The sequence below is a fragment of the Dendrobates tinctorius genome, unplaced genomic scaffold (assembly GCF_039654945.1).
Source record: "Dendrobates tinctorius isolate UK_male_01 unplaced genomic scaffold, ASM3965494v1 ptg000265l, whole genome shotgun sequence".
NCBI classification, from domain to species: Eukaryota; Metazoa; Chordata; class Amphibia; order Anura; family Dendrobatidae; genus Dendrobates; species Dendrobates tinctorius.
Window position 1 is genome coordinate 14,449,592 of NW_027361932.1, and position 14,588 is coordinate 14,464,179.

The window sequence follows — 14,588 nt, forward strand, 5'->3', positions numbered from 1 at the left end:
GACAGCTGCCGACTGTAACAGAGACATCTACACATGTGGATGATAGTATGGTTAGAGATCACATATGCATAAAAAGTCACAAAAATGCTATGTTCATATTGCAATTTATAATTTCCAAATAATTGCTAGCTTTGGAAAAACAGTGATACTTGTGAAGTTTTTCATAAAGTGTGTAGGTGGCGCTATAGAGTTCAAGTCCTCTTCTCCTCTGAAGAGGCAATTTGCATATTATTTTCCCAGAGGAGCATTGCATGGCGAATAAGCCTCCTTACCTTAACAAGAAAGAGCTGGTATGTCACTCTCCACAAGGAGAAGCCTTACCACTTAGACCTCAATCCAGAGCCTCTCACCTAGCCAAATCAGTTCTCATACTTTGCACTAACGAGGGCCAATAGCCTGAAACACCGTGTCTGCAAATTGAGATTCTGATTTGGCTTTTATCCTAAGTCAAATTACAAGACTCGTTGAAGGGTTGATTGTGACTTGTAGGATCGCTACTACCAACAGGTGGCACTATAGAGTTCAAGTCCTCTTCTTCGCTGAAGAGGCAATTTGCATATTTTCTCAGAGGAGCATTGCACGGCGAATAAGCCTCCTTACCTTGACAAGCCAGAGCTGGTATGTCACTCTCCACAAGGAGAAACCTTACCCCTTAGACCTAATACTCTCTAGGGTTATTCATCTGATACTTGCTTTATGTGTCTTGTAATAATGAACATGCACTACTAAACTATCTTGTAACCTTTACAGGACATTCTGGACTGCTGTTTCCTTTCCAGGCTGCCAAGGCTCCTGGGTTCGAGAAGACCTAAGAGAAGACTGCACATGCCAATTGCTCTCCTATATTTTTGTTTGATAATGAGCAGTGACATCATTGGATGTAGGATAGCAGTTACAAACATTGCTGTCCCCACAAAGCCAAAATAGCTTACCTCTCTAATACCTACCTCTTCCACCTGCCTCTTGGGAGGACTTTGCTTCCTTTTTTAAAGATGCTGCTACTCTGTAATTGTTAGAGTACTTGTTACGTGCCAGAGATGGCAACCATCTTGTCTAATTTCTACAAATTTGAGTTTTCACATCGTAACAGACAGATGGTAAAAAAAAATGCTGCATTGTCAACTAAACCCTGCCTTCCAAAAAAGTATATTAGCTGACAAATATTTTGGTGCTAGGTGCTACTTTAAAAGGAATCACACAAAATGGGGCAATCCTGAAGCGAGTATATCCATATATGTAATTCTATCCATGTGTCCTTTCATTTTAAAGTTCGATTATATCACATTCATATATTTACATACATTATATTTACATACAGTAGTATGTTAGATTGCCACAAGAAGATTTTAAAAAGGAAATGTCTATTTCCCACCATATCATTAGTGAGTCATAAGAATGGGGCTGTGTCGTCACATCAAAAACATTACTAGAAAGGGGGACATAATGTTGAGAAAAAAGCTAAAATGGATATAACACTCTATTCTAGGTTCCTGTGGCAAGTCTAACATTTCAAAGGAATTTTTTAGGTCTCACAGGTTTTGCAAACTTGTCAGAATCCAGCAATAAAATCACACTTTTTATGCATCTTACAGTGTAATGGCTGTGTCTGACTGTACAAGAACATGGTCTGATCATACCACAGCTCCTGGGCAGGGAAGGACGCCAAAGAGTATACAGACAGCAGGTGATAACAGATAATTATTTGAGGTGAAACACTTTTTAAAAACAAGCAGGGAAATGTATTACCTCACAAAAAGAATCATCTTCAATCCCCTGCTGTAATATCTGTATACTCTCTTTTTCCTTCCTCCCCTGCCAAGGAGATGTGGTGTGATCAGACCATGTTCCTGAACGGTAAGATACGGCATCATGGGATACTCAAAAGAAGCGTCATCAGAACAAGTGTTAACAATACCTGGCAGAGACCAGTATTGTCACCTGCTGGGGTGGCGCTAATTTTCTGCAAGCTGAGTACTGTAACACCGCTGTGAGTGGGCGCTGTGACTGCACATCCCACAATGCACAGGAACAAAGCAGGCAATAGCCCCGCCCCTGAAGCGAGTGTCAGTGATGACACTTCGTTTTAGGGAAAGGGCAGAGGCTGTGACAGTGACTCCCGCTCTGATGACACGTCGCTTGAGTATCCCAGCATGCACTGGGGGCTCTTAAACGAATCGTCATTAGAGGAAGTAAAAAAAAAAATTAAAAATAGGCCATTGGTTAGATAGTGTAGTTAGGAACAGTAAAGAATTTTTAAACAAGTAAATTAGAAAATATTTTAGATTATGGCATCAAATAGAAAAAATTTACTTTCACCTTTAAACCACCCCTTTAAAGTACGGGATATAGGTTATATGGCGGGATGACCCGAAACTTTGGGTTATCCAACAAAATCATCCTACAGGTGACGTTTTCATTTTCTATAGTTGCTTGTCTTCTTCCTGCGCTGAACATTTGATGCTCATCTTAAAACAGGCAACCTACCCTGGTGCCCTTCTTTAAAGGGAACCTGCCACCTCATTTTTCGCATATAACCAGTGGCAATCACCATTAGGGGCTTATCTACAGCATTCTATAATTCTGCAGATAAGCCCTCGATGTAACCTGAAAGATAAGAAAAACAAGTTACATTATACTCACCTGGGGGGGGCGGTCCGGTCCAATGGGACCTTTTCTCTCTGACCTTTCCCGGGCACCTGCGCATTGCAGCACTTTGCTCAGCCCTAAACAGGGCAGAGAATTACGCCTACGCAGGAGTCGCGACAAAAGCAAGGAAGAGTACATCATCGCATGAAGATGGGAGGCGCCGGACCCGGACCTGCGACACCCATCAGACCCGGACCGCCCCTGGGTTAGTATAATCTAACTTGTTTTTATCTTTCACATTACATCATGGGTTTATCTACAGCATTACAGAATGCTGTAGATAAGCCTCTAATGGCGGTGGCCGCAGCTTATAAGCGAAAAATGAGGTGACAAATTCCAATAAAAGGATCCTAATACCATTCCTTCTTGTAAGTGGTCCCTTTAACACTTTACTAAATGTTTGACACTGTGAGATACTCAAGTTTTGGATCTGGACTTGCAGGCAGCAATGAGCTTCAATGTTGCTGAAAAATTTATAATCAACCTAACCAAGGTTTTTAATTAGAAAGTAATGACAGGCTTAGGCCTCTTTTACACTTCCGTTTTTTTGGTCAGTTGCAATCCGTGAAAAATGCAAAAGACGGATCCGTTTCCGTTGTGACAGCAACGTATGCCACCGGACCATTGTTTTGAGGGATCCGCTGAAGTCGGAAATTTAAAGGAACCGCAGCCTGGAAAAGGAGAGAGAGGAGAGGGGGAGAGAGAGAGAAAAATTTTTCTGCCGCCATAACGGGATTTAGGGTTAAATATCTGGCATGGAAATTCTTCCGGGCATGCTCAGTGTAAAAATACGGATCCGTGCAGACAAAAAAATCATTTCATTGTCCACAAGTCAGTGGACGCCAAAATTTTGGCGGATCCGTCAAAAAACGGATCCAACAGATGACCATCCGTCACCATCCGTCAATGGGGAAAAAAACGGATCCGCAAAAAAAAAGTCGGATCCGTTTTTTGCAAAACGGCGGATTTTGACTGATGGAAACAAACGGAAATGTGAAACAGGCCTTATGTGTGGTTGTATGTCCAACACAAATCAGAACAGCAAATCTGTCCATATTTAGGAATAATCGTCAGCCACTTGAAGCATGCAATAAACATTTCTGCTGGAGGACAACAAGCAGAGATCCTGAAAACTTGAAATTGATACAGAAGGTGGTTTGTAAAACTGTGAAACATCTAATTGTGCAAAAAATAGCATTTTGCTGTAACTAAAACCACTCTAAAATCAAAAGTATAAAAATATATTTTATTTATCAACAACATAATTAGAAAAGAGTTGCTCATGCAGCACACTATATTGTTAAGGAACGCTGAAGTCACAGACATTATTAATAAATATATTCTGCAATGGATATCATGCAAATAATTGCCAATGATGTAAAATAAATGTTTAAAAAGTAATGATCCAAAGAAATATAGTTGGTGAAAGGTTTTATCAGAATAGATTCCTAAACGTTAGTGTTCAACAGTAGGTAAATATGTAAAATTCTGTGCCAATGTATTCATCTAGAGAGCTGCAAATGCCTTGCATAAAAACATATACAGGATGGTCCAAAAGTAGGTGGACAGAAAATAATAACATTTATTTTGATTTACATATAAAATTATATTTACTAACACAAGCATAACATTGACAATTACATTTTATTCTGAACAATAACACAAAAGCCCTTAAATTTTATCAACGCAGGTGCTCACACTGTTTTCCATCACAATTTGCACAGCTTTGAAGTCTGCCTCTTACGCTTCAACAAACATTTTGCACTAGTCTCTTTGGGTATTAATTTCTTGAAATGCATCTCTTATGTAATTTTTCAAATCACTGACACTTTTTGGTTTTCAACTATAAACTTTGCCCTTGAGTACTCCCCAAAAGAAAAAAATCCATTGGGGTCAAGTCTGGTGAACGTGCCGGCCAATCAAGTGAGCCTCTTCGGCCAATCCATTTATTAGGAAATGTTTCATCAAGATACTCGCGGACTACTCTTGAATAATGTGGAGGGGCCCCTTCTTGTTGGAAATAAAGGTCATTTGCATTATGCCAGGATCATATTACGTTAGGCAGCCCGTTCAACGCATGGCGTTGACTGGCTGCGTTAACGCTATATAGCATGATTCATTTGCGCTAGCGGTGACGGAGCCTCAGACGCTGCAGCCTGCGTCCGAGGTTCCATCACTGAATGACAGCACATCGCTAGCGCATAGCGATTATGGCAGGCATTAGCGATGCGTCCGATAACGGACTGCCATAATGCAGTATGAACCCGGCCTTAGGCTGTTGCTGTAACTGGGGAACCACTTGATTCATTAGAATTTCGAGATACTTATCTCCTGTGACTGTTCCATCTAAAAAAAATGGTCTAAAAACACCAAAACTTTTAGTTGTTGCTCATTTAGTTGTTGCTCTAATGTTAAATGCATGTTCTCATTATACCAGTAAATACATTTATGTCTGTTAATATGGCCAGATAATTTGAAAGAAGCTTCATCACTCCACAAAATGTTATCTAAAATTACTGGATTTTCTTCAGTTTCGTTAAGCATAATCTCACTAAATTGCAGCCGCTTGTCTGGATCATCCTCCAATAAACCATGAATTAGACGTGGACGATAAACTTTCCACCCAATAGATTTCAGAATTCGCATGATGGAAGCTCATGAAATTCCCAATTCTAAAGAGACTCTTCTGGTGGACTTTTTTGGACAAGTTGTTTATTATTTTCTGTACAGGCTGTTTTGGGTTGACCAGTTTTTGGAGCATTAAGGATTGAGCCAGTGGCATCGAATTTGTCACGAATGCGGTAAATGGTTTGTCTCTTTGGGGCTTGAGTACCAAATCTTTTAACCCAATTTGCTCTAACTGTTTCAGCATTTTGAGATTTCCAATACTTTTTTAAAATCCATTTTCTTTGATCTGTATTTTATTTGCCATTATGGGTTATCTGAATTATCTGAAAAGAAAACAGATTTGGGGGAGATTTATCTGTGAAAACTGGATCTGTGAAACTGACTCAGTTGCCCTTAGCAACCAATCAGATTCCACCTTTCATTTTCCAAAGAGTCTGTGAAGAATGAAAAGTGGAATCTGATTGGTTGCTAAGGGCAACTGAGTCAGTTTCACTTTACACCATGTTTGATAAATCTCCCCCTTCATAACCCTATTACACATACTGTCCACCTACTTTTGAACCACCCTGTACTTAAAGGAATTGTCTAGTTAAAACAAGTTATCACCTAGCCTAAGGATAAGTGATAATTTGTTTTCAGTGGACAGCCCCTTTAAAAAGAACCTGTCAGCAGAATATACTCCTGTAATTCACCAACAGTCTCTTACAAAAACTTCCTATCATCAGCCATTTTGCAAAAATATGACAGACATAATATGTAAAGTACTTGTCTAAGCGACTGCCTAAAGGGGTTGCTCCTCATCAGCCAAGCAGAATCCACAGTATCTCGGAACGTTATATGCATGGAATATCACTTTATTATGCCGTATTATTTTATATACTTCAATATACATGGATAAACACAAATCTTTGCTAAGACACAGAGTCCCCATTAGACAGCAAATGTTTCCTGTATAGACTTGTATTGATCACTGTATTAAAGAATCCCATCCGATAAAGTGCAAGCTCTTCCTTTATCTGCGATATCTCCTTGGTCAGAGAGTCTGAAAACAGTTTTAAGTGTGTGATCTGGATGCCAGGGTCTAGTAATATCTCCTGGGCCTTAAAGAGCAGTTTAGTTCGAACTAACAAACCTAAGATGGCGCCATGTACATGGGAACAAGCAGAGGCTCTCAGGGATGGAAGCGATATGCATCCTAAAAGAACAAAATGGTTGGACATTTTGGTAGAATTAAGCTATAGAGTTGTAGATTATCAGTATAAAAAAGTGAACATAAGGATAATAGATTTATATTAGTGCTAAACTACATTTATCATCCTTACAAACTAGTTACATATAAATCTTATTGGCAGTGCACAACAAATGTCCTCTATACTGTGTAAGCTCAGAAACTGCTGATAATAGAAATTGGGGAATATTAACCTTGATGATGTACTGCATATATATTGCTCCAAAAATGTAAAGGAACACTTAATCATCACAGCACGGGTAGGGCTAGATGGTCTAGTTGCAGTAAGGCCGAAGCTGCTCACCCTCAGCAGGTCAATGGCCACATGATGGTGATACAAAATCATACGGCAATTGGCCATTGTGGTGAGCAGACTTTTCTGCTACAAGCAGCAGGCCACACCAGCTGGCCGTACCTTATAGCTGCATGTCAACCAAGGTTCAGGGATATCAATAAAACCAGTTAAGATAATGCCAGATGGTGCGACCCGCAAAATGCAGGTAAAATTCTGCCCACTGCCTTTTCCATCTGTAAAACCAAATTTCTCGACTACTGGATAGCCATGGATAAGAGGAGCTTTGGGAACACAGTCAATATCCTTCGGTCGTATAAGCAATTTTTAATCAATCTCACTAGCTTTGGTAAAAATGAAAGAGACAACAGGTGCACTGGAGACAGCAAGAGAATCCTCAAAATGAGAAGCAAAAGTATGCCACAATTAGTAGCTCCTTATCTTTCCTGACGGTGTCTTCTAGAGTTTTGCTAGTGTTCTTGTCAATATTGATAGCATTAAGTCCATTCAGGTTGCCTAGATAGTCCAGCTTCTCCATATCCATGCTGTAGCAAAAAGATTGCAGTGTAGCACGAAAGATTGGATGGGAGCTCACTGATGCCCTAATCCAGATGTAGGAGGTGAACCTCAAAGACACCACCCACTGTCTCATCTGGAACATGCTCAGGTGTTGTCAGAAATGCATACAGGCACGTTGGGGTCATACAGTAGTGTTCTAAATAATAGCACAGTGTTCAAAAACATGAGTTAATAACAAAATATTAATACTAGTTTTTATTTCCATGCATTGGGAACATTGCCCATTGTATTCTAATTTAACACATGAAGAGGAATGTATATCATTTTTCACTACTACAGAAAATAACAAAAAATGAACATTGGGCTGTACTACAAAAATAGCAGTGTCTGCATTAGTCTTTACAAACTTACAATATGTACAATTTTTTTGTGGATTTAGCATTCCTGTGAATTACTGACCTAATACTTAGTTGTATACCCACAGTTTTTAAGAACTGCTTCACATCTGTGTTGCATAGAGTCAACCAACTCCTGACACCTGTTAGACCAGCCCAGGATGTTTTGATCTTACAATTTCTTGGCATTGCCTCAGAAACAAAATTTTTGATGTCACCCCACAAGTGTTATATCGGATTAAGGTCCGGGCATTGGGCTGGCCACTGCATAACCTCACTTTTGTTGGACTACAACCAAGATTTTGCTGGTTTACTTGTGTATTTAGGGTTGCTGTCTTGTTGAAACACCCAATTCAAGGGCATATCCTCTTCAGCGCAAGGCAACATGACCTGATCAAGTATTTTAATATATGCAAACTTGTCCGTGATCCCTGGTATGCGGTAAATAGGTTTGGCACCACAGTAAAAGTAAGACGCCAATATCATGATGCTCTTCAGAATGCAGAGTTTCAGGGTCGTCTGACGAACTGTCTGCAGCCTTTGGACCCAAAAAGAACAATTGTATCCGCTTCAGTACATGTTTCTTTTTTAAGATGTGGATTTTTTGGGGACTTCTTGCTAAGAGATTAGCTTCACACAGGCATCTTCTAACGGTCACAGTCCTCACAGGTAACTTAAGACTGTCTTTGATCATCCTGGAGCTGATCAATGGCTGAGCCTTTGCCATTCTGGCTATTCTTCCGTTTTCTTCCACGTCTCTCTCTGGCTTGGCTTTCCATTTTAAAGTATTGGAAATCATTTTAGCTAAACAACCTATCATTGTCTGCACTTCTTTTTAAGTTTTACCTTCTCCATTCAACTTTTTAATCAAAGTACGCTGTTCTTCTGAACAATGTGTCGAACAACCCATATTTCTCAGGCTTTCAAGTAGAAATACATGTACAACATGTCCTGGCTTCACCCTTAAGGACCACCTGATTCATACCTGTTTCTTCACAGAATGATTGACCTCACTAATTGAACTCTACACTACTATTATTTTGACCACCCCCTTTCAATTAATTATTCTAAAGGTACTGTCACACTTAGCGATGCACCAGCGATCCCGACCAGCGATATGACGCGGTCAGGATCGCTGGTACATCGCTAAGTGGGCGCTAGTGAGCTGCCACACAGACAGATCTCACTAGCGACATCGCTGGGGACGGGGGTCGCTACTTACCTGTCACATTAGGCGATCCTGCGTCCTCCCGCTCGGCTCCACGCTTCGCTCGTCGTCACAGCAGGAAGCGCTGCAGGAAGCTGACGACGAGAAACGGTCCAGCCTGTTCTCGCGCGATCAGCGATAAGCAGTGGGGGAGCGGGTTGTAGGTAAGTATCACACATAGCGATATCGCTAGCAATATCGCTATAACGTCACAAGTTATAGCGATATTGCTAGCGATATCTCTTAGTGTGACATGCCCTTAATACACAGGCTCAAAAATCCGCAGATCATGAATGCCGAGTCTGTTGGTTTTCTTAGAATCTACTGCACCAACTGGTAAATTGTTTGACATGTGGTAATATCATTTATACCAAAACAGTGATTAATCTGGTTAGTCATATTGGATTGCTATTATTTTGAACACTACTGTAAATAACTTGTGAGTACAATTAGGCAATTTGTATTTTTGTTGATAAATTTTATTCTTGACCACAGTGCTGTTGGTCAAGTCAAAAGGTTAATAAACCTGAATATTTCATAAAGTAAAAGTAAGGTTTTGTCTTTCTTAGGAGAATATTTCTGTGTGCATAATTATTGGACAACTGTTTGTGTTCAGGATTTTTATCCAACTAAATGAGAAATGTAAATTTTCTGATCTCAATTGTCTATTGTCATCTGTTAAAGTGATAATAACCAAACGACTCAATGTACAAAAATACATAAAAGAAAAAATATCAGTGGCCAATATAGCCCCAGTTCTTTTCAATGAGTCATAAGCCATCTATCTATGGAGTCTGTCAGTGTCTTAATTTGTTGACAATAAACCACAGTGACAAGCAACAAGTTCTGTAATAACGCCCCAATATCGAAGCAATTTTTAAAAAATTGCTGCATCCTTATGTAAACTTGTTAAGTTGTTTGAGTTTCCATAGTCTGTTAATTTTTTTTGTCCCATTTTGCCTAAAAACAAACTGCCTAATAATTCTGCACACCTTGATAAAGGACGTCTAATAGGCCACGCTCAATCTCATTAGACAAATACACATTGCCTGAGATGCTTCATCAAATAAGTATTCACATTTATACAGCTTGGAGGTGCAAAATATGCAGAAGAATGATGATATGGACAAATACTCACTTGCCTAGTAATTTTGGACATGGTCTACTGGAATATAAAAATATTTCTCAACAAATTACACATATCAGTAAATATTTTCATCTTAAAACTTGTTCATTGTGTTCCGATTTGTGATTTAAGCATTCCCTTATATTTATTTGAGCAATACATGTGTCTTTAAAAAAAATACACAACTTATAAGAAAATAAATAACCAAGAAACATTGAATTTATTGTATGTGCTATCATTTATCAATCGCTAGACACAACCTGATACAACCTGATGCTTGTCCTCTCCCAGTTTCTACCATGTTACTTACCCTGTTCCTTTTCCCAGCTGTGCCATCTTTGTATCTGTTCTCTCACTTGAATGGCTGTTCTTTCTGCCCATTGGAACACTACAAAGCATAGAGACGATTCCTGAACCATAAGGTCCAGCAGCTCTAGCATCATTGGACATAGCAGGTTACAAAGAAAGTTACAGTCTGAAAACACATTAGGCACATCTTCCTCATAAAGTGACACTGACCTGCAAAAACAAAGGCTGTTAATATTTTAGATGAAAACATGGATTTTTGTGAGCACTCACCGTAAAATCCTTTTCTCCGAGAGGCTCATTGGGGGACACAGAGACTGTGGGTGTGTGCTTCTGCCGTCTGGAGGCTGACACTAAGTATACAAAAAAAGAGTTAGCTCCTCCTCCGCCGCATACACCCTCGCCCCCAGACCGGGCGTAACTCAGTTTAGTGCATAAGCAGTAGGAGAACGCGCCTTAAACTCAGGCAAGAAATTATACGTCTGGAAAAGGGACCACCCTGATCCTTACATAAGGATTTGTATAACTCAAAAATAAGCAAAAGCCAACTGGCTAGTAGGGTGGGTGCTGTGTCCCCCAATGAGCGTCTCGGAGAAAAGGATTTTACGGTGAGTACTCACAAAAATCCATGTTTCTCCTTCGTCTCATTGGGGGACACAGAGACTGTGGGACGTTCTAAAGCAGTCCCTGGGCGGGATCTTAGCTCACCCAATCCATGCTATTTTGCGCCCCTGATTAGAGGTGCGCAACTGCTGCCTGGAGAATCTTTCTTCCCAGGCTTGCATCCGCGGATGCCTGGGTATGTACGTTATAATGTTTGACAAACGTCTGCAAACTGGACCAGGTAGCTGCTTTGCACACCTGCTCCGCTGAAGCCTGGTGTCGCAGTGCCCATGAGGCACCCACTGCTCGAGCCGAGTGTGCCTTGATCCCTGCCGGAACCGGCGTGCCACTGATTTGATAAGATTCTTGGACCGTCAGGCGAACCCATCTGGCCAAAGTCGCTCTGGAGGCAGCGAGCCCCTTCCGCCGCCCTTCTGGAATCACGAATAGAGAGTCTGTCTGGCGGAAAGGCGCTGTCCTTGTCACATACCTCCTAAGGGCTCTTACCAGATCCAGGGTGTTCAATGCCTTTTCTACCCTGTGCACCGGTGCCGGGCAAAATGAGGGTAAGACAATGTCTTCGTTGATATGGAATGCCGAGACAACCTTCGGCAAGAAGGGAGGAGCTGGCCTTAAAACTACCTTATCCTTATAAAAAGTCAGGAACGGCGGTTTACAAGATAGAGCCGCCAATTCCGAAACCCGCCTAATAGACGTTATAGCTACCAGAAAAACGACCTTCCTGGACAGGTAAGGTAAGGAGACTTCTTGTAACGGTTCGAAAGGAGGCTCCTGAAGGGCCCTGAGCACCAAGTTCAGGTCCCATGATTCCGTCGGCGCCTTATAGGGGGGTACTAAATGTGCGACCCCCTGCATAAACGTCCTAACCTGCCAGACCGAAGCGACCTTTCGTTGGAACAGCACCGACAGGGCCGAGATTTGCGTTCTGAGCGAACTCGGAGCCAATCCTGCGTCCAGCCCTGCCTGCAGAAAAGCCAGTACGTTGGGGATCGAAAAAACCAGAGGAGCCACTCCGCGATCCCTACACCAACGGAAAAACACTTCCCAAGTCCGATGATATACTCTCGCCGAGGAAGGCTTTCGGGCACTCACCATCGTGGCCACCACATCGCGCCTGAATCCTGCCTGTGTTAACAGCCAAGATTCAATGGCCACGCCGTCAAACACAGGGCCCCTAAATTCGGATGGTAGATCGGCCCCTGGGACAGCAAGTCCGGCCGATCTGGGAGACGCCAGGGTACGTCCACCACTAGTTGAACCAGATCTGCATACCAGGCCCGCCGAGGCCAGTCTGGGGCCAGCAGAATTGCTGGAACCTTCTCTCTCCTTATCTTTCTGATGACTCTTGGAAGCAGAGGTAGCGGGGGGAACAAGTACGGGAGACGAAACTGGCTCCACGGGAGCACCAGAGCGTCTGCTGCGATTGCCTGCGGGTCGAGGGATCGAGCGACGAACCTTTGTACTTTGGCGTTCTCTCTGGATGCCATAAGGTCCACGTCTGGTGTCCCCCACCGTTGGCAGATCTGTTGAAAAACCTCGGGGTGCAGGGACCATTCCCCTGCCGCGACCCCCTGTCGGCTGAGAAAATCTGCCGCCCAGTTTTCGACTCCCGGAATGTGCACCGCTGAAATTACCACGTGGTTTTTCTCGGCCCAACGCAGTACCAGCCCAACCTCGCGCATGGCTGCTTGGCTGCGCGTGCCCCCTTGATGGTTCACATACGCTACTGCTGTAGCATTGTCCGACTGAATGCGCACCGGCCGGTGTCTCAGGAAACGCTGAAAATGTTGCAGGGCCAATCGTATCGCTCGTATCTCCAGAATGTTGATCGGGAGAATTACCTCCCGAATGGACCACCGCCCCTGGGCTGTGTGACTCTGGAAAACTGCTCCCCAACCCTGCAGGCTTGCATCGGTCGTCACCACCAACCACTGTTCCGGGGGAAAGGGTTTCCCCTGGACCAGAGACGAGTCGCGAGTCCACCATCGGAGTGATCGTCGGACCGGCGGAGACAAATTGCACCGATGACTGAGAGATAGCAGCCTTCGGTCCCATGCTGACAAGAGCGCATGCTGAAGCGGACGGAGATGGAACTGGGCAAACGGGATTGCCTCCATCGCCGCCACCATTCTGCCCAACACACTCATGCCGTACCGGATGGATCTGGAGCCCGGCTGTAGAAGGTTCCGCACCCCCTGTTTGATCCTTCGCGCCTTGTCCTGAGGGAGGATCACCAGCCCCTGGGAGGTGTTGAAAACCATGCCTAGGAATACGATTCTCTGGGCTGGAACCAAGGTCGACTTGTTCCGATTGATCAACCAGCCTAGACGGGCCAGGGTATCCAGCGTGATACTGACATTCTCCTGGCATGCCTGAAACGACGGCCCCTTTACCAAAAGGTCGTCCAGGTAAGGTAGTACCGTTATGCCCCGAGCATGCAGGATGGCCATAACCACCGCCATTATCTTTGTAAAGACTCTGGGGGCAGTGGCCAGACCGAAGGGCAGAGCAACAAATTGGAAATGTCGCCCTCCGATCGCAAAACGCAGGAACCTCTGGTGTGGAGGAAAAATCGGAATGTGTAGATATGCATCCTGCACATCGATCGAGGCTAGGAACTCCCCTGGATCCATGGCTGCAATGACCGAGCGGAGGGATTCCATCCGGAACCGTCTGACCCTGATGAATTTGTTCAGGATCTTTAGATCCAGAACTGGCCTTACTGTCCCGTCCTTTTTGGGGACCGAAAACAGGTTGGAGTAAAAACCTTGCGTCTCTTCGCTTTCCGGCACTGGGACAATGACCCCGTTGCGCTGTAGCGTCATTATGGCCTGTAACAAACCTTCCGCCTGCGATTCTGTTCCGGAAAGCCGGGAACGGAAGAATCGTCGTGGCGGGAGTCCGACAAACTCTATCTTGTACCCGGACGATATCAATTCTGCCACCCAAGCGTCGCGTGCCACTGCGACCCAAACGTGGCTGAACCTTAGTAGGCGTCCGCCCACTCTGTCGTCCGTAGGTACGAAGCGCCTCGAGTCATTTTGCCGGAGGCTTTTGGGATCTGGCCCCCCTCGTTCTGGGCAAACGGCCTCGGCCTCTACCCAGCGGATTGGCCCTGTAAGAAGATTGCCTTTCCTTAATCTGACCATCGTTCGCGGAGGTGGATGCCCTGGCCGAAGTCCCCCTCCAGGGGCTACAAAAGGGCCGAAAACGCCTCTGCGTCTGCCTGAATGCTGGCCAAGTCCTCTGCTGCGGGAGGAAACTACTCCCCCCTGTGGCTTCTGAGATAAGCTTATCAAGCTTCTCCGCGGGCAGATCCCTGTCTTGGAGGGCCTTATGCAGAGCGTCTGCCCATGAAACCATGGCCTTAGCCACCCAAGTAGCCGCAAAGGAGGGGGCCAGAGCCGACCCTGCTGCCTCATACACCGAGCGGGCAAGCCCCTCTATGAGGCGATCAGTTGGGTCCTTGATAGAAGAACCGCTGGGTATCGACAATAGCGATCTTGATGCTAAACGTGATACCGGTGGGTCCACTACTGGCGACTCCACCCATCCTTTATGGAGTTCAGGAGGAAACGGATACTTTGCTTGCAGCGCTTTTTGCATTGCAAAACGCT

At 43.9% G+C, this 14,588-nt stretch overlaps 2 protein-coding genes across 3 annotated transcripts in view; one reads left to right on the forward strand and one right to left on the reverse strand.

Annotated features, from left to right (window-relative positions):
- LOC141069515 (somatomedin-B and thrombospondin type-1 domain-containing protein-like) overlaps positions 1-5,666 on the forward strand; it is a 116,523-nt gene extending 110,857 nt beyond the window's left edge. Inside the window, exon 5 of the mRNA XM_073559145.1 lies at positions 751-5,666. Coding sequence (XP_073415246.1) covers positions 751-856 — 106 coding nt within the window. The 3' untranslated portion in view covers positions 857-5,666. The remainder of the gene's footprint in view (positions 1-750) is intronic.
- A 441-nt stretch (positions 5,667-6,107) lies between these two features.
- LOC141069516 (tRNA (32-2'-O)-methyltransferase regulator THADA-like) overlaps positions 6,108-14,588 on the reverse strand; it is a 178,471-nt gene continuing 169,990 nt past the window's right edge. The window contains exons 30-31 of one of the 2 annotated variants that reach the window (XM_073559146.1): positions 10,352-10,575; positions 6,108-6,469 (exon numbers count right to left, since the gene is read on the reverse strand). In XM_073559146.1, the coding sequence (XP_073415247.1) occupies positions 6,186-6,469; positions 10,352-10,575 (508 nt within the window). In that variant the 3' untranslated portion in view covers positions 6,108-6,185. The remainder of the gene's footprint in view (positions 6,470-10,351; positions 10,576-14,588) is intronic. The other variant, XM_073559147.1, reaches the window with a different exon arrangement.